At 43.2% G+C, this 20,931-nt stretch overlaps 1 protein-coding gene across 2 annotated transcripts in view; it reads left to right on the top strand.

The window, feature by feature from the left end:
- The window catches only part of Fam120a (family with sequence similarity 120A), a 109,094-nt gene that overhangs the window by 48,662 nt on the left and 39,501 nt on the right, over positions 1-20,931 (top strand). For both annotated transcript variants that reach the window (XM_008852692.2, XM_017803142.2), the window contains exons 6-8: positions 9,426-9,523; positions 9,703-9,986; positions 20,202-20,289. In XM_008852692.2, the coding sequence (XP_008850914.1) occupies positions 9,426-9,523; positions 9,703-9,986; positions 20,202-20,289 (470 nt within the window). The remainder of the gene's footprint in view (positions 1-9,425; positions 9,524-9,702; positions 9,987-20,201; positions 20,290-20,931) is intronic.

Below are 20,931 nucleotides of genomic sequence, written 5' to 3'. Positions count from 1 at the left end.
TCCTTAAACAAGTTGACTAAACCATGACCATAGAAATTTTAAGATTGTGTGTATATTATTTTTGTTTCATCCTTTATATATCATAACAAACCTACAGAGACCTTCATCTCTAGCTTAGGCTGTGTCAGTTTGATTAAAGTTTTACTGGGGAACCAATGAATTTATTGAGCTTACTTACTGAGATAACTGAGGGGGTGCTGAGGTGTATGTATGACCTGAGGGTATGCACAATGGAAAGCCTTTACCCAGCATGGGTCATGCCTTCTCTTCCTAGCCTTCCCCAGATTGTGTATTTTAGCCCTCCCCAAATCCAGCAGGCCATGTGTGATTAGGGCCAAATTATATACAGTTGTCTGGGAAGAGTGGCTGGATAATCCAGTGACGGTCCAGTGACCCTGCTTGGCCCTCCTTTAATGAATGAGCACAACTGTCAACAAGCCCAATCGTGACGATGTTTTCTGCTGTATATCTTGTACACAAGAGTTTCATAATTGTTTCATAATTGCTTGTTGAGGTGATGGAAAACATAAAATTGACTGTAGACCCTGTGTTTGGCTCGTCCAGTCCCATCACTTGCTGACCTCGGGCTTCCTGTTTTGGAACAGTATCACTGTGAATATTAAAGAGAAAGTGTGTTAGAAGTACTTTATTGATGTGCTTGTTCAGTAGCAGATACTGTATGTACAAAATAAGTAAAGTAAATGTAATAATAAAATCAACGAAACTTATTTAGCTGACACTTCTGGAAATTGAAGGCCATGGCATTGACATCAACGCAGCTTTAGTAAGGACCTCATAGCAGATGGGACCACGGTGGTAGCACTGTACTGTGACAAGAGATCACACTGCAAAACAGGAAACCAGAGACAGGTCAACAAACCCCAATAAGTGCCGCACCCCTGATAACCTAACTAGTTCCCACTAAGCTCCAGCTATTGAAAGTTCCATCATCCCTTTGGGAGCTAAACAACATCCAGACCATAGCACATGGGACAAGTATGCAGCAGCTATAGTTTAAGCATTTATTGCAGAACACTTGAGCAGCATGGTGCTTCATGGTATATTTGAGAAAAGTACATGCCCTGAGACATAGTATAGGCAGCCTCCATATCTGTGAATTCCAAAAAATGTTTGAAAAGAAAATTGTACTGAACATGTACCAACATTTTCCCTTATCATTTCCCTCCAAATAATGCAGTACAGCAACTATTTACATAGCATTTACCTCATCTTAGTTATTTAAGTCTTCTGGAGGTGATGTAGACTGCAACTGTATTGCTGGTGAGAATGTAAAACAGGGCAGACACTTTAGAAAACAGTTTGTCAGTTTTCACAAAACAAAGCACATTCTGACTTTTATGATCCAGCAGTCATATTTGTGGCCATTGACCCAAAAGAGTTGAAAGCTTATGTCCACACAGAAACCTGCACTTGGGTGTTCATACCAGCTTTGCTCATATCTCTTCAAACTTGGAAGTTCTTTAGGGGGTGAGTGGATGCACTATGGCACTAGTACTATTCAACACTGAGAAAAAAAAGAACTTTCAGCCATGGAAAGTCATAAAGGAACCTTAAATGCACATTGGTAAGGGAAAGAAATCAATCTAAATGCTCCATACTGTGTTCAGCTGCGTGGAATATACTGCCCTGTTTCCATAGGAAAAGGCAGAACTGTGGACAGTAAAAAGATCAGTGACTAGGTGGAGCCTAAAATACCTTTAGAGTGGGGTGATAATTATTCTGTGTAGTATTGTGCTGTTGGGCTCATGTGTATTATGAATGTACAGAGCTCATTGATTGTTCATTCTGTGCCCAGCATGATACTGAGCAAGGGTCAAGATGACAGTGTTAGTGCCTTTTTGGAAGATGGTCACCAAAGAATCCTGTAGGCATGACAACAGGCAGCTTGAGGAGCAGGACACTGTGCTTGAATGGTGTTTGATTTTGATTAGTTAATGCTAAGGGCAAGGTTTGAAGGTTTGATGGGATTTTAGTAAGGCACCGATATGGGATGAAATGTGTTCCATGAAGAGGAGACATGTAGTGATCCTGAGGAGGGAAGACACATGGTATGAGAAGAGGAAGAAGACTGCATTTGCTGCACAGGAAGCTGAGAAAAATGCTTGTGATGCTGAGAGGTGTAGATCAAGACTAAGCCCTGCCTTGGATGCTAGACCTAGGATGATAAAGATTCACTGGACAATGATTCGTTGTTACAAAAACTGCAATAGGGCTAAAGAGATGGCTCAGTGGCTAAAGTGCTTGCTGTATAAGTGTGAGGACTGGAGATCAGATCCCCAGAACCCACAAAATGCCTGGTGAATGTGGCAGCCTGCCTGCAATTCCAGAAAGTATAGATGGGATCCCCAGAGCGAGCTGGTTAGCAAGACTAGCTATATTGGGAGCTCTGGATTTGATGGAGAGACCCTGCCTCAATGAATAAAGTGGAAGAGCGATGGAGGATGATTTCTGACATCAATTTCAGGACTCTACATGCATGTGTACTTGAACCCACACACATAAAATATACATACACATGAAAATAGAAAAAGGAAAAAAAGCTGCAGTGATTATGTAACTGTAATACTGCAGTGTCTTTGTCCCTAAACCAGTCTTAGAATCTCACCTCGCTCATTTCTCTTTGGTCACATTCTCTACCCTTGTACTGTCAACTTTGTACCAATCGCTCTTCTTTCTTTTTTTTTTTAATATTATTTTTATTTTATGTGTAGGAGTGTATTGCCTGCGTGTGTATAAATGCACCCATGTTGTGTAGTGCCTGAGGAGGTCAGAAAAAGGTGTCAGATCTCCTGGAACTGGAGTTACAGGTGGCTATTAACCACCATGTGGTGCTGGGAATTGAACCCGGTTCCTCTGCAAAAGCAGTCCCTCTGAGCCATCCCCCAATCACTCTTTTTTTCTATATAATTCATGTCAGTGTTCCTGGTTGCAGAATAGTTTGACATGTCCTGTCATTAAGTGACGTGGCATGAACTCTTCTCTCATGCTTTTTTAGCTCAATATTCATATTCCTGAGCTATTGAGCTATTTGTTTCTATTGGTGTAGTTCATTTTTTTTACTAATGAATGTTAAAATAAATATTAAAATTTATATAACACATAATCTGTACCAGTATGTTATGTTCGCATTATATAGAAAATGTTTATATCAATATAATTAACTTGGTAATATATAAATTCTATAATACAATTTTAGTGTTACTGTTTACCCATTCTGGTATTAATGGAAAATCAGACTAGTTCTGGCTGGTCACCATTGCAGACTGTGCCGCCATGAGCTTTTCTGCATGTGATCCACTTTGGCTCCGCATGCCATTCCGAGCACACTTGTGGATCCTGGTATGCCCATGCTTTGCCTGGTGTGAGAGTACCAGTTTATCTTCTCCTCAGAAGTGGGGCGGGGTGCACCCGTTTATCCTCCCTTCAGAGTGGCGAGTCCTGTAGTTGCTTTACATTCTTTATTCAACTGGTGACTAGAATTACATACCCAGGATCATTTCAGTTTCATCTCCCTGGTGACTAATGAGGCCAGAGAACTTTACGGTGTTTATGGATCCCGAAGTGCTTCCCCACCGTGAAATGAGCATCCTCACTGTTTTCCTGCTCCTGCTGGCATGCTTTTATTTTCAGTTGAATCATAGGAATATTTAATACATATTGGTTACAGGTCCTTTGTCAAGCATATTGGTTATAAATATAATCCTCAGCACTTGGGAGGCAGAGGTAGGTGGATCTCTATGGGTTCAAGGGCAGCCTGGTCTACATAGCGAGTTCTAGGCCAGCTGGGGCTACATAATGAGACCATGTCTCAAAAAGCAAAGCAGACAAGGAGATCTGTTTTTACAGATGAAACGACACCATGTCTGAGGTTTACTTTCAAGTTTCGTGGTAGTGGGGGAGTAGGGGCAGCTATGCCAGGCATTCTGGGTGTGACAAGTACATGAGGCGCATTATGTGGCCCTTCGCCTGTGTGTGCTTTCCGATATTCACAACAAAAGCATAAAGGACTGGTCTGACATGAAAAACTTATTTTGCCTTCTGAAAGTTTCACTCCTGTTTTGTTGCCATCTGAATCTTTCTGCACTGAGTTTTGCTTATGGTGTTTCCCATGTGGGAATACCCCTCCTAGGGAACTGGGAACCACATTCCTCTGACTACTAGGGAACCAGGTCACCAGGCTGTCCTCACTTCACTCCAGTCTCTATACACAGATCTGCTTTTGGTCCTGTTGAATTTCTGTCAGTGTGATAATGCTTGCTTTGATTGGGCAGATCTGCCTGCTACTTCTACAAGAGGCATGTGGCAGACTGTTGCGTTCATGTACGTTTTGTGATTTCTGAGGAGCTCAACACAGAGACTGGACTGGGTGTTTTGGTATGAGCAACACAGACGATCGTGTCCAGTGAGAGATCTAGAGATCAGTGGAGGAGCACATTTGGAGGGTAGCTTTCAACATTGATGTTAGGCACCTTCTAAGATTTCTGTATAGATGGCAAATGAATGTATAGTTGAAACAATCAGGGATAGGACACCAAGCTGAAGCTCTAGGTGGGAGTTTACTTGTTTATGGTGCTGGTGGGGTATCTTGGGTGCCGTGGAGTATGAGGGGGGCCTGAGTTGTAGCCTTGAACAAGGTCTCAGAGGAGGAAGAGGTAAAGCAGGAGAATGGTATTGGGTGTGCTGAGAATAAGGTTGGAGGACGCAGGGTGAGGACCACAAACTGCTACTTGGAGAGTCAGATAAGCACACCTCATTCTCCCTGGTATGCATAGCTCCCACACAGCATGCAAGGGCAGAGGTGTCCAGAAATCACATCTAACCTTTCATCTTTTTAGTTAGCACTGAAGGATGTAGAAGAAGATGGGAGAGATGGCAAGCAGCATCTTCCTGGGCTGCCTCAGCTTACTTCTACAAAGCGTGGGTCTTTGAAATGGGAGGGAGAATTGAGCAGGTGCGTGCTCTTTAGGGAATGAAATAAGACAGGAGGCAGACACGTGGCTCTGGTGCGCATGCTCTATGCTGTGGGAGGAGGAGCCGCTTGCTCTGTCCTAACCACAGAGGGTACAGACCATGCCACCCCCAGTTCATGCTCTGGGCCTGCTTGTATATAAGCAGTCAGTGAAGCAGCCCTATGTATTGTTGATGGCTCTGCTTCTTAGAAAGTTCCTGCTTCTGGCAACTTGAGATAGATTTCCCTCATTTTAACTTGGAAGCCCATTCCTGGTCCTTTCAGATACCTGCACACTTTACTTATGCTCTTCTTTTCCTTCCTTGGCCTTGGCGTCCTTCAAGCAGAACATCCCTGAAGTATCGTGGTCTTACATGTCTGAGCCTTTTCTCCTGCATGCTGACCTTGGCTTTTTCCTTCCTGGTTTGGCCAGCTGCAGACTGGTCTGACATGAGTGCCCCTTAGCTCAGTCTTATGGGCCTTCCCTGATGCTAACCTTGCACATGGTCTAAAGCAAAGGGCTTAGCCTTCCTGACTGTCTCAACCAGGCTTCTCCGTAGCTATGGCCAGACCATCCCCTGTCTCCTCCCCCTATGTTCCTGACCTATCCCTGCCTGTCTGGAAGGTATTTATCTTCAGTATACAAACATAGGTTACAGGAGGGCCTCCTTCCTTGATTTTTATGCCTTTACTTCTATGGAATGCTGGTTCTTTTACTTATGTCCATGGAGATAAGTATACAATAATTTTAAATGCTTATTTTTTTTGTAAACAAAGATGAAAATCTAATGGTAACAGCAGGACTTATATTAATTTATTCTGGAACTGGAGAGATGGCTCAGTGGTTAAGAGCACTGACTGCTCTTGCAGAAGACCTGGGTTCGATTCCCAGCATGACATAGGGGCTAACAACCATCCGAAATGCCAGTTCCAGGGGATCTGACACCCTCTTCTGTCTTCTTTGGGCACTGCATGACGTGGGTGCACTTACATACGTGCAAGCAATACACTCATAAAATAAAAAATATATATACTAGTTTATTCTTTGGATCAAAAATTTCAGGGGCTAGAGAGATGGCTCAGCAGTTAAGAGCACTGACTGCACTGATCTGGGTTGGGTTCCCAGGACTCACATGGAGGCTAACAACCATCTATAACTCCAGTTCTAGGGAATCTGACATCCTCTTCTGATCTCCTCAGGCATTGCATGCACAGGTGCACTTACATACATGCAGGCAGGATGCTCATTTATTTACACATAAAATAAAAACAAATTAAAAGACATTCAAGCTCTGTTTTTAGCATAACCCTGGAACATTATGTATCAGTGTTTGTATTAGAAAATTAAAAAAAATTTTTTTTAAAAACATTTTATTTTTATTTTACGTGTATGAGCGTTATGCCTGCATGTAAGTAAGTGCACCCGTGTCATGCAATGCCTGCGGAGGACAGAAGAAGCTGTTGGATCCCCTGGAACTGGACAGTTGTTAGCTGCCATGTGGGTCCTGGGATTCAAACCTGGGTTTTCTGCAAGAACAGCCAGTGTTCTTAACCTCTAAGCCATCTCTCCAGCCCAGAATTTAAAAATTAAAAATTTTCATTTACTTTTGTGTGTGATGTATGTGTGTGTGGTGCATACACATGATGTGTAGGTCCATGCACCTATATGTGCATGCATGGGGTTGCCAGATTATGATACAAGTTGTCTTCCTCCTTTGTTCCTTACCTTACTATCTTGAGACAAGGTTTCTCACTGAACTGGGGGAGTTGACCATCTCAGCTAGGCTGGGTGGCTGACTACCAAGCTCTCAGCATCTGCCTGTTTCTACTCCCTAATGTGGAGGTTACAGACATGTGTAGCCATACCTGGCTTTTTCTGTGGGTTGCTGGGGATTGAACCCAGGTTGTCATACTTGCAGAGCAAGAGTTCTTACCCAGCTGAGCCATCTCGTGGGCCCAGACATTGTTAAAACTTACTTTGTCGCTATTCTATGTTTTGTTTAATGCGTTATCTCCTTGGTGGTATTCAAGATAATAGAAGAATCTTTGTTAGGTTGGGCTAGGAGTGGGGACAGGGCTGTGATGACTGCAGTTCAAAGTTATTCTAGTTTAACCCCATTTCTTTTTAACAGGTATCTTAGTTTAATATAGAGTAAAAGCTGGGCAGCTCTGTGGGCATTGTGAGTCATTGGAGATGGGTCACAGAGCTGTGCTTTGGGGTTTTGAGGAGAAAATTCAGGGAACATGTCAAAGGCAATTATGCCTATTGTTTTTCTGTACATTCCTGAAGCAGTCTGTAAGATTTAACAAATATTTTCAAGTTATAAAAATAACTCTTAGAGTAATTAAACATTTTCCTTCATTCTTTTTCTGTTTTGATCTGCTGCCTTTGCTAACAAAAGCCTACCTCTAGCCCCTAGTTAGTAAAAGGAGAGAATGGGAAAGTAGTAGTGTTGTTTTTACTCTGGGCCTGATGTCTCTACAGAGATGTCACTCTTGTTGTGGAGAAGGGGGACCTGGGTTCTCCTCAGCTGCTGCACAGAGCATGGAAAACAAGAACCGATTTAGAGCAAGGCACGTGGGCTCTAGCGGCAAGTCCTGAATGGTCAGTCATTTGTGCAGCCTCCAGGAAAATGCAAACGAGTACATTCAGTGACACAGGACTGATGTATGAGAAAACAGTGACTTGTTCTTTGGAGACACAGAATGTGTTTGAGGCCAACTACAATGTGATTTTAGAAAATATTCTAAAAAATATCTTTGTTTTGTGGAACTAGAGAGGTGGCTCTGGTTCTTGGGGCTGGAGCAAGATGGCTCAGCAGTTAAAAGCATACACTACTCTTGCATAGGGACCCACATTCTGTTTCCACCACCCATGTGGGGCAGCTCACAACCACTTATAACTCCAGCTCCAAGGGATCTCATGCCTTCCTTTGGCTTCTCTTGATACCTACATACATATTGCATATGTTCACACAGACAAGAACATACACATAAACAGTAAAAATAAATTTTGAAAAAAACCTCTTTGATTTTATGCTATAATACCGTTTTATTTGTTCAGAGAAAAGTTTGTGCTCTTTAGGAAGTTTTTAAGTTTGTTATGACTAAAAGAATAACACAGAAGTGATCATCTTCATCTGAAAGTGGTGGCTGTAAGTGATGAGTCCAGTCTTTCATTTTATTATTTAGAAGTTAAGTAGGGGTTTGGAAAGATGGCTCAGCAGTTAAGAACACTGGTTGTTCTTGCAAAAGACCCAGGTCCGAATCTCAGCACCCACACGGCAGCTAACAGCTGTCCATAGCTCCAGTCCAAGGGGATCCAACAACCTCTTCTGACCCCCGAGGGCATTGCACGACATGGGTGCACTTACCTACATGCAGGCAATACATGTATACACATAAAATAAAAATAATAAATAAAATTTTTAAAAAGTTATGTAGAAAAGTTAGCTACAAGAAATTATAAACTAGACTTTTTACAGTGAGTCAAATTGCAGTATTTGGGCATGGCTGAATTTTATAACATTCTTTGGTCCACATCTGACTGTGATTCAGAATCACCTGAGAATACACCTTTAACAGTTGTAGTGACTGTTACCTCACACACACAGGAGAGCTGGTAGACTTGTTGCTTGTATGCAAGTACATGCATGTGTGGTGTGTCTGCATGTGTGCCCTGCAAGCACACATGCCAGGCACATCCTTCCCAGCTGTTGTGCTGCAGTTTCCTTTGTTCAGTACAAAGATGGAAGCTGTGCCAAGATTTCTGGTTAGTAAGAGCTGGGATCAAAGGCCTGTTGTGGCAGTTCAGAACTGAGAGCTGCAGGCCCTCAGCGATGAGAACTCCAGATAGATGACAGCTTCTAAGACTCTTGGATGCTTATCAAATGGGAGAAAGCGAGCAGCAGTCTGTGCTTCTCTCCTAGCCTTTGTGGGCTGTGCCTTCTTAGCTCTTGGGAACTGTGTGGTTGGGGTGGTGTGGCTAGTGTTGCATTCAAGACTGCTTTCACCCTGACTTGGGTTGCTTAGGAAGCACTCTGATAGCTTCGCTGTGGAACTTGGCTTTTGGGGGTGGGGCACTAGAGATGGCCTGGGTTACCTGACTGTAGGCTGGGTAAGAGGTGGTGATCATAGGTTGAACTTCCCCTGCCCAGTGCTGTTCAGATCTGAGGTGGGAGAAGCCCTCTGATCTTTAGAGAACACTGAATTTGGGAGCTTAGGCTTGGTTTGTTTCCATTTTAGAAAACAAGATGTGGAAGCCATAGCCTCTGGAACTACATGCTAAATCTGAGTTCCTAAAGGTTTCTGAGAAGTAAAATCTGTGGTATGGGTATCTGAAGGGGCGAAGATCCTTGGGCCCTCCCTTAGCAGACCCCAGGGATGTCTTGGGGATATGGCATTCTCTTCACAGCTTTTTTTTTTTTTTAATTTTCCTCCCATTCTGATGAAACAGCCAGACCAAATCCGTTTGGAATGCCTGGGATGGTGCCACCATATGTTCCCCCTCAGATGCTCAACATTCCACAGACTTCTCTGCAATCAAAGCCTGCGGTAAGGCATCCTCATAGGCCAGTGGTGCTGCACCTCGAATGTGAACTTCCTTAAATTCTTGGGTTGATATATGAGATAAATGTCAGTGTCAAATAAAAATTACTCAAGAGGTGGCAGCCAGCTCAGGCTTGCCTTGGGTCCTACCAGCCTTGTGTACTGACTTGTGCTCTATCCCTCAGGTCCCACAGGTGCCCAGCCCAGGGGGTACCCCGGGCCAGGGTCCATACCCGTACAGCTTCCCTGAGCCGGCCCTCAACCTGAACACGAGCGGGAAGAATCTGACAGAGCAGAACAGCTACAGCAACATTCCTCATGATGGGAAGCACACACCTCTGTATGAGCGCTCCTCGCCCATCAACCCAGCCCAGAGTGGCAGCCCCAATCATGTGGATTCTGCCTACTTCCCTGGCTCTTCTACCTCATCATCATCAGACAATGATGAGGGCAGTGGAGGAGCAACCAAGTGAGTATGCCCCATTTTACAGAGTGCTCTGGTGCTGTGACCTGGGGTTACCCCTCCGGCTATAACTACTTGGGTGTTTTATCCTGGGGGCATCTGTCACAGGTAAATGCTATGCCTAGGAGAGGTCTGCTCAATGCTAAGTTTCACTGTCTAAGCTCCGTGGCCAGAGATCCTAAGAACCTGGGAAGGTTTGACAAGAACTAGTTTGTATAATTCCTCAAGTATGGGGTTGATGTGGGGTGGCACCACTGGCCCTCATGTACACTGACCCTCATGTACTCTGACCCTGCCAGCCACCATACAGCATTAACCTCGAGGCTACTGGGAGAAAGGAGCCCTGAATTTCCCCTCCTTCTTTAAACTAAGCAGCCCACAGGCCCATTCTTGAAATAACACTGTTTGCTTATCCAAAAGCATAGAAAGCTGCCTGCCATGTCAGAATTCTTCCCAGAGAGTATGAAATTCACAGATACAGTTACAGATACACTGGAGTGAGGAGATCTGGAATGTAGCCATCTCTGTCCCTTAAAGTATTCTGTTTCAAGAAAGGAAAGAATAAGGAAGTACCTTTCCTTTGCATCTGTGTCTCCTTTCTTTAGTTTGAGCTCCACTTTGTGGGGTAGATAACCAGTGCTGCTATGACTTCATGGGTGCTTAGCATGGCTGGTAGGTGCTATATCCACCTTTGCTCTTGAACGTGAGAAATTAGAGAGGTGTAGTTTCCAGCACTCATGCAGGTTTTGCTGGTGTCTGCCTGCAAAATGAGAGCAGATGTCTGCTGACCCAGGACAGTGGTTTCCGCATCTGCACTCCCTGTCTGGAGCAGAAAAGTATAAAGTTAGTAAGTGTTCATTGACTATATGTGGAAAATTTCAAGATGAAGTTAAGAATTGTTATTTAGCAAGCATACTTTTAAATTAACTGTTTAGCAGGATGATAGGTTTATGATACTTTGAACCAAAATCTCTGGGATGCCACCCAGAAATGTGCATTTCAAGCAAGCACCCCGTGAATCTCCAGCACACCAAATCTGAAGGTGACTGTTAGGTGGTTAAGAAGCTCTCTTTTCTCTAGAATTCCGAGACAGAGTTCACCTATATCAGCAAATTCGAGATACCTGTATAATGCAATGTAGATTGATCTTGATAAGGAGCATTTCTCTAAATTATGAAACACCGGCAGAAGGCAGAAAGACAAAGAAAGTAAGCTTTGTATTCTGAGAGCTTTTTAGTGACAGAGTTATAGAAACCAGGTCTGGGTAGTTGCTTCCACAGGGTGGATGGATGGTGACTGAATGTGGAAGCTGTCGTCTCCCTAGGGTGACATTCAGAAGACAGGGTGCTGCTCAGTATGAGAGCTGATATTAGAGTACTTTCCTTCTTCCTGTGGTTTCAACTCCTTTCTGTGGTTCTAGGTGGCTTTTCATAGGCCCCCAGGAACTGCTCTTTCTTGAAATTCCCATCACCTTTACACTAGTTATTACATCTTTACTATTTTCTGAAAGTCAATCTTTTTTTCTGCCATTGGGATGTGAACTTCTCAACCTGGCAGTGTTTTGCCATTGTTGTTACAAGTATCAGCAGGAAACCAGCACAGCCTCAAATCAAGGTTGGACTTGAGTTGTGTGGTTCAGGGACTTAATCTCCTTGAATCGACTTTCATATTTATAACCATAAATATGAGATTGTTGGGAATGTGAGGAGGGAAGGCAGAGGAGGGAAGGTGCTTGTTTCTGAAGCCTTGGAGTCAAAGCTTTGCTTGTGGCAGGTGCTATGATACAGTTTTGGTTTATGTTATATGGCTGGGTCCAAGAAGATGGTGTTCACAGTTCTCAGTGAGGATCCTAAGCTGATGAGTGAACTGGATGTACAGTGTGTCATGTGCAACTCAAGTCTTTGCATAAGAGCAGTGTGCTCTCAAAATCTTTGCATCCTCCGCTGTAGTCCTAGCTTCTCAAGAGACTGAGCAGGAGGATCTTTCGAGCCTAAGAGTTGAGGGCCCCCCTGGATAGCATAATAAGACCTTGTGTCAAAAAATAAAAACAACACCAGTGTGGTGTTTCATACCTGGAATTCCAGCACTTAAGAAGCTGAGGCAGGAAGATTGCTATGGATCACATGGTGTCTCAGACCAGCCTGGACTACAAACCAAGATTCTGTTTCCAAAATATCAGGCAAAACAGAAACAAAAACAACAAATAAGAACAGTTAGTAGGAATAATAAATGACAATTTTACCTTTGGTGTTGGACTTGAATTAGGACCATGGATCTACACTATGCCCTTTTTTGTTGTTGTTCTTTTTGAGACAGGATCTCCCTGTAGCCCCAGCTGTCCTGGAACTCACTATGTGGACCAGGCTGGCCTTGAACTCAACAGAGATCCACCTGCCTCTGCTGGGATCAAAGGCGTGCACCACCATGCCCAGCCACACTACGCTTTTAAGATAGTGTTGAGTGGAAGGAAGTTATCTAGTCACTTAGCCAAGAAATGCTTGAGCACTTGCTATTTACCAGTGGAGAGGGTAGAAGAGGCTGTGCTCTGATGGTGTGCTGTGATGGAGAGCAGTCTATAAACGGTGAGTATGGTCCCAAATGATGACCATGTGAGGAAGTCTGCTAGAGAGGCAAGGACAGATACTAAGAGCTAGTCCAGTGGCCTGGTCTATAGGGCCTGGCCTTGCAGGGCTGAGTCTCTTCTCAGTGCCACAGGAATTGTCCATGAGTATATTTGCGTGTTAAAAAACTATTATTTCTTTTTCTTTTTTAAAGATTTTATTATTATTAGCCAGGTGTGGTGGCACATGCCCTTTAATCCTAGCAGAGGCAGGTGGATCTCTGAGTTCAAGGCCAGCCTGATCAACATTGTGAGTTCCAGGCCAGCTGGGGCTACAGGGATTTAAAAAAAAGTTTGTTTTTTTTTCGGTCTTTTCGAGACAGGGTCTCCCTGTAGCCCCAGCTGACCTGGAACTCGCTATGTAGACCAGGCTGGCCTCAAACTCACAGAGATCCACCTGCCTCTGCCTGCACACGCCTGGCCAATAAAAAGATTTTATTATTATTCTGTGGGTATGAATGTTTTGCCTACATGTATGTAAGTGTGCCATGTACATGCATGGTATCTGCGGAGGCCAGAAGAAGGCATCACATCCTCTGGAACTAGAGTCAAGGACGGGTGTTAGCCACCATGTGGGTGCTGGGAACTGAACCCCAGGGCTTTTGGAAGAGCAATATGTGCTCTTAACCACTGAGCCAACTCTCCAGCCCCAAGACCTGCTGTTTCTTGAGAAGGGACTTCACTTGCCTCTTGGTGCCATTTGCCCTTGAGATGGAAAGAGCTCTGAGCATTTTTATAAATTTATTTTTATTTTATGTGTATGAGTGTTATGCCTGCGTGTATATAAGTGCACCCATGTCATGCAGTACCTGAGGAAGACAGAAGAGGTTGTAGGATCTCTTGGAACTAGAATTACACCATGTGGGTGCTGGAATTTGAACCCAGGTCCTCTTCAAGCGCAGCCAGTGGTCTTAACTGCTAAGCCATCTCTCAGCCCCTCCAGTTCCTAATTTAGAAACATTTTCTTCAGTACATGTTGTATGATACCACAGCGAGCAGGACCCAGATTCAGGTGTGGGATGATCTACAAAGTTAATTGGTCTAGTCCCCCCAACCTTAAATCAGTGGCATTTTTAAAAAAGTATTTTACTTATTTTTATTTTATGTGTATGTGTGTATTGCCTGCATGTAAGTAAGTGCACCCATGCCGTGCAGTGCCCGCAGAGGACAGAAGAGGCCGTCAGATCCCCTGGAACTGGAGTTATGGACAGTTGTTAGTTGCCATGTGGGTGCTGGGATTCGAACCTGGGTCTTCTGCAGGAACAGTCATTGTTCTTAACCGCTGAGCCATCTCTCCAGCCCCAGCAGTGGCATTTTTAAAAAGGGTGTTAGTGATGGATGATGAAGTACTGTTATGGAAGAATCAAAAAATAAGAAAAAGCTTTCTACAGATGATAAGATAAATGTTTTCAATAGCCAAAGACAGGACTGGAGTGATAGCTCAGTGATTGACAGCACTGGCTGATCTTGGAGAAGACCAGGATTCAACCCCAGTACTCACATGACAGCTAACAACCGTCTGTAGCTCCAGTTCCAGAGGAATCTGGTGCTGTCTTTTGACCTCCGTGGGCATTGCATGATGCAAGTGCATTTACACACATGCAGGCAATACACTTGTACACACAAAATAAACATAATAAAATATTTTAAAAAGCAAACAATAAGGGACTGGAGAGATGGCTCTGTGGGTAAGAGTACTTCCTGCCCAGGAGTCTCACAATTGCCTGAAACTCCATCTCCAGGAGATCCATTGCCTTCTGGCCTCTGTGTACCAGCACTCATGTGGCACACATGCACAGATACACATCCATACATATAAAAGAGTAATAACAATAAAATATTTTAAGTGGCAAGGATACACATGTGTAGACTGGTGGAAACTCCAGTATCACTAAATCTATAAAAGGAAGGTCGCCCTCCCTGAAGAGATGAAAGGAGTACAGCTTAAAACCTATGAAACCATCAAGCATTGGTTCTTAAATTGGAGAGGGTGGAGACTCTCCTGGCAGATCCCCCACCCCCCTCAGGCCACACCTGTGTTCTCGCCCACAGCATTGCAAGGGCTGTTCCCTCGAGATGTGCTATGTACCTGCAGGAAGGTGGGGCCATCTGCACAGGAAATATCACCTGTGCTTTGGAGATGTCCTGAGGAACTACAGTTACCCAGGGGTCTACAGAGCGGGTATAGATAGTCCTAGCTGACCCCTGGACAGGTGTGCAGGCCATGCTGCCAGGCTTGTGGATGGCATGCACTGGGCAGGCCCTGTGCTTTACTTTTTCATTGCCCTTTATTTGTTTAATGCTTGTTTAGCATTTTGGTTTCTCCAATTTGTTGAATATCGAGGTAGCTCTGCCCCACCTTTCTGTTGGAGTGAAAACCCTCCCTAACAGTTGAACTTCTGCAGCATGGATGGCCACCAGAGGTATTTTTCCCAACAGAGATAAGAGGTGAACTGCAGTGGGCATGCAGGTGAGAAGCCTAGGCTAGGGTTTAATTAATGACTTCCTCAGAAACCTGTTCTCAGAAACCTGTTCTCTCTAGTAGTGTTTGTGGGAGAAAACGGGCCTGTGCCAAGGGCAACAGTTGGACCGGCTAATTATCTAGGCCAAGTTAGTTTAGCAACAAAGTCAGAAAGAAGTATTCTGCTTTCTAACTAAAGTATTTTCTCTCCTGTTTTCTGTCAGAAAGGCAACAGCATGCATATCTAGTCCTTGTTAAAATTAAAAAATTAAGGTGATGTTTTTTTTCTTTTCCTTTTGGTCTCTTTTGAACTTTTGTAGTTATGTTTTGGTTCAGTTAAGAATTACAGTTGAGGGACTGGAGAAATGGCTCAGTAGTTAAGAGCACTGGCTGATCTTGTAGAGGATAAGGCTTCTGTTGCCAACCCTCACATGGTGGCTAACAACCATTCATAACTTTATTTCCAAGGAATCTGATACCCTCTTCTGGCCTCCACAGGCATTGCATGACATGGGTACACTTATATACATAGGCAAAACACTAATATACATAAAATAAAAATAAATCAAATTAAAAATTAAAAAAGAGAGTTGAATCTATGTTGGAGGTGTTTATATTCATTTGTTTTCATAGATTACAGAATTGGAATTGAGTTGGGTAATTTGGAAGTTTAAAGTTCTTTATTGTGTAGCCCTTTTTTTTAATCATTTAAAAAAAATTATTTTCTGTGTATACGTGTATTGCCTGCATGTAGGTAAGTGTACCTGTGTCATGCAATGCCTGAAGAGGACAGAAGAGGCTACCGGATCCCCTGGAACTGGAGTTACGAACAGTTGTTAGCTGCCACGTGGGTGCTGGGATTTGAACTGGGGTCTTCTGAAAGAACAGTCGGTGTTCTTAACCACTGAGCTATCTTTCCAGCCCCATTGTGCAGCCCTTTTCTAATTGCCATCTTTAGATAAAGCTATGTAGAATTCAAGCACTGGAAAATACAAAGAATCCTACTTAATTCCAGATCTAGAAAAGTGACTATCCAAAAGATTGAATGTTCAAATGCTTAATTTTTCTCTGCATATACTAAAATGTATTTTTTTCAATAATGAAGTCTTAGGGACAACAATTTGTCCTTTTTCTTTCCTTTTTTTCTTTTTTTTGGTCTTTTTGAGACACGGTCTCCCTATAGTCGCAGCTGACCTGAACTCACTATGTAGACCAGGCTGGCCTTGAACTCACAGAGATCCTCCTGCCTCTGCCTCCTGAGTGCTGAGACTAAAGGCCTGTACCACCATGCCCAGCTCCTTTTCTTCTTTTATACTTAATATACTTAAGTGTATACTTATCTGTGTTTTATTTTTTTGAACATGGCTGTATTTGTCCTAAGTGGAGAAAGAGCCCAATCATAGAATATGCCAATGTGAATTGTTGGTTTTGAGTTATGGTATCCTAGTAGCATGACAGTATTTCTTGCATAAACTCCCCTCCATCAATTATAATAACTTGATTCTTGGAGGATCACATCTTGCCTGTGAAAAATTAGCCCAGGAAGGCAGGCTAGTGGGTTCCAGTGTCTTAAGGGCCTGCTGGGCTGCCCCGTGCTCTTGCAGCAACTGGACTGATGTTTCTAGCTACGGTTACACAGTTAACTGCTTGCCAGATGCCAGCACACTCAAATGTGGACTGAGGGGTGGGGGGAACGTTTGCTGAGTTAAGAATATATAAGCAAAGACACACATGTAATGGCAGCTGTCATTGCTGTTCAGAAATTAACTATTGGAATAATATAAAACCAATACAATATTTGTAATGCAAAATAGATGAAGAATTTTGTTTAGTTCCAGATCCAGTGTTTCAGAAAATAGATGCTTGAGATAAGGTGGTATGTATAAAACCTGTGGCTCACAGAGAGAATTCATGTTTCTCTGCTCCGGGGTCCCAGAGGCACCACAAGGTGGGGATTATGGATTGGTAGCTATATGTACTTGATAGCTTTTCTTCCAAATAGTTGGGCTAGGTTGCCAGACAGAAGCCTACTCACATTTATATTGATTCCTTTAACACATGGCAGCGTTTCTAATTTCTTCTCATAAAAGCAATTCTGAATTTTATAATTTGGGAAAAAATACTTTCTTGCAGTGAGAGTACTAGTCATCCATTACACTGTAGATATGTTGTATCAATCTTGTCATAACAGACCATGGTTCATAATTAGGTGTCTTGGAACCCTTAGGAAAGTGTAAGCTATTTCTTACTGCCCCATGGGAAAGCATTTTCCATGTTCTTCAGAGGAAACTAAGTATGGAACAGGATTGTTCAGGTCCAGAAAATACTGCAACTTTCAACAGGCTATTGTAACCCAAAAGTCACTAGTGAAGTGCTATCTTCCAGCCACTCTCTGACAACCTATATAGCTTGCTCTGACCAATTGGGCTTTCCAAGCTCTGCAGCTGTCTCCATGGAGTTGGAGTTGAAGTGGTTATTATCTGTTGCTTGCTTGCGTGCTGTGTTTTTGCATGTGTATGAGCTCTATCTGCAGCTGACCATCCTGTGGCAGTATGTGGTACAGTCTGGAATAATAAGTCTGGGATTGAGTCCAGTGCCTTTCCTTTGGGAGGGGGGTAGTTTCCTTTTCTATGAGCCTGAATTGTATTATCAAAGAGTTATGCCATGGGGTATGGGTGAGGTTCAGACAGAGCTACCCTATTGCGAGGAGGTGAGCTGAGACCATGCATTTCTACTTCCTCAGGGACCTAATGCTAGTTGGTAAGACAGCTGCTTCTAAGAATGTTTTAGGTGCTGCCACTTCATCAAATGTAATATAAAATGCATAGAATTCCAGACTCCATCTATTCTTCAAAGCAAGACATTTATCCTGGTCACATATTTTGTTTTCTTTAATTTTGAAGTAGTTGCTAACCTCTTTAAGTGGATTAGACTGCTTGAACACTGATTATTGTCAGGATGCTTTCCAGTTCCATTTTGCAGTATAATAGTTGATTCTATGAGCATTGGGATGATGGCAGTATTCTATTTTTAATTTCCTGGCGTGCACAGAACAAAATAGGCACATGTAGGTTCTGTGGGATATTAGATGGCATGGTACTGTGCCTCAGCTCAGTTAACAGAGAAGCATTTACCTTCTGGGCTGGTGCTTCCCTCGTGTGTATACAGCTTTCCCTGCCTCCCTACCATCACCGCCCAGGTTTTGGGGGCACCTTAGGTACCCCAGAAATATGAGGCATCTGTGTGTTCAATCAACATTCCAGGAAACAGCATTGCCTGGCTTTGCTGTTTTTATGTCACATGAGAAATAAGATCTGTACCATCAGTATACGCTTTGAGTGATTTATCATTCCCCATGCCTCCCTTTCGCACATATCACATCTCCACATTCTCAGCAGCTGGTTTACTGACTCATAACTGTGCACTCAACAAGCTGCTGATGAGAATCTGTGAATGAATCCTTCTCCAGGTCTCTGCCCGCTCAGCTGGTGGCTGGCAGAGCTGCTTCCTCTTTGCTTTTCAATGAGATGGACTCTTAATCACTGAGGCAGTTGCACTGATTTTGCCTCCTGGTCATCACCACAGCCTCCTCTTATGTGTTAAGTTGCACCTGAGTTTGTATACATAGTAGTGACCTTGTACATCCAGGCACAATGGAAATCCTTCATCTTTTTATGTTGAGTGTATGGTGTCTTTGACTGGAAGGGCCTGTTACATAGTGAATGGAATTATGGAGACTCTGGGGTATTACCACATGGAATAGAACTGTTGGTTTAAAATAGGACAGCCTTCTGATCACTTCCCTTATCTTTTTTTTTTTTTTTTTTTTTTTTTATAAAGACACAAAATTTTTTTTTTTTTTTTTTTTTTTTTTTTTTTTTGACAGAACTAAAATGAAACTTATTAGCAGGTAGGAGAATTAATGAGTTAGTCAGATATCCATCTGTCACATGAGTCAGTTAGAAAGGCAAGCCAGTACCTTAAATTGCTATTCTTTGTGGTCATCATAGAAGTAATTTAAGCACAGAATGCTACTATAGAGGGACTAGTTTCAGGACTGGGAACCCAGAACTGCCTCAGCCATCCCCACCTGGAATCACGCTGTCTGCTGGCTCTGTTGCTTGCCGCCCCCACCTTCTGTCTCAAGCCTCTGTTTGCCTGCTACCCATAGGGTAACACTTTTCACCTTTGCAGGGGACCACGAAACTGCCTGCCAACACTGTTTCCCATAAACACAAGTGGATAAAAAGTTTATGAAGTAATGGTTACTCAGGCCACTCATTCTCATCTGTTGCATTTCAGGTTTTGAAAAAGATGCTTAAACCTAGTAAAGTGTTTTCCAGGGGGACTAGCGATGCTATAAGTTTATCAAGTGATGATTGAAATGTGTCCTCTTGACTGCTCCATCTCTCTACACCGTATTTTTCTGATATACTAAGTAAAGCTGTTCCCCAAATAGGAATAGTTTATTCAGTTTGTTAACTTGGGTTTGTCTGTCTCTTCTCCCTACACCCCACTTTCCCTGCCTTTGTGGTACCCTTACCCATGAAAGTGGGGTCCCCTGTAGAGTGTTGTTACTTTACATTTAGAAATTATGCCAGAGTCCACCAGGCATGGTGGTACATGCCTTTAATCCCAGCACTTGGAAGGCAGAGGCAGGTAGATCTCTGTGAGTTCAAGGCTAGCCTGGTCTGCATAGGGAGGACCAAGCCAGCTGGGGCTACAGGAAGACCCTGTCTCAAAGAGACCAAAAAAAAAAAAAAATTATGCGAGAGAACATTGATTCTTGTCCTACCTGAGAGAGGTCACTGAAGTGGTGTGATTCTTTATCTCACCTCCTGATGGTCATCAAAAGTACCTTGGTGCCATAGCCTGCCTGTGTCTCAGCGCATCTTTGAACTGCCTGGTCATTGTCTTTGACCTGCCTATCATTGCTAACTTAGTGCTTGCTAGCTTCTTTTCCCTTTGAAGCTAGGAAAAATATTCCTATAATAGAATTATGGGGGAAATGTTAGATCAGTAAAGCATGGAAAGTATTACTATTGATATTAGGAATCTACAGATTTAGTCCAGGGCCTTCATTTTGTTATGAGATGGTTTGGTCCATAGTATTCAGTTGTCCTCTTCATTTTGTGTTTAGCCACATCAGTGGGAACAAGATTGTCTGGGAGAAGACGGGAAGCCATGCAGAGCCACAGACTAGGGGAGACCCAGGAGACCAAGTAAAGGTATAAAACCTACATTTTCAATTCTTGAATTTCTGATTGGGCATGTGTGTCAGTGATTAAATTAAAGAAAATTCCTTTCTCCAGAATGTCACAAATCACACACACACACACACACACACACACACACACACACCTACCTTTCCAAAGGGCTGAGGAAGGGAAGGAATTGTTCAGAGCTGCCCCAGATTGCCTGGATTGGGAAGCAAGGCACCCAGAGCACTCCTTCCCCTCTAAGACAAGTTTCTAGAGCTTTACTATGCACTTTTTTTTTTGAGGGGAGGGGGGTCATTTTCATTAAAAGAAGTAAACTAAACTACTTCTGCCTGTTAGTAGTAACCTCTAGTTGTTTTTTTTTTTTTTTTGGTTTTTTTTTGAGATAGGGTCTCCATGTAGCCCCAGCTGTCCTGGAACTCGCTATGTAGACCAGGCTGGCCTTGAACTCACAGAGATCTGCCTGCCTCTGCCTCCTGTGTGCTGGGATTAAAGGTGTGCAACATCATGCCTGGCCAGCTCTAGTAATATTTTTAATTTGCAAAGCCATGTCTGCCATCTGTGATCCCTGAGGAGGAGCTTCGAAAGATTGGTTTATACACAAGGTCATCACTAACTACCAAAAATTCATTTAAAGCTCTGAATCAATTG

This window comes from Nannospalax galili, unplaced genomic scaffold (assembly GCF_000622305.1).
Source record: "Nannospalax galili isolate Female #2095 unplaced genomic scaffold, S.galili_v1.0 scaffold1532, whole genome shotgun sequence".
NCBI lineage: Eukaryota > Metazoa > Chordata > Mammalia > Rodentia > Spalacidae > Nannospalax > Nannospalax galili.
Note: the sequence above shows the minus strand (reverse complement) of the source record. Positions and strands in the feature narration are given on the sequence as shown.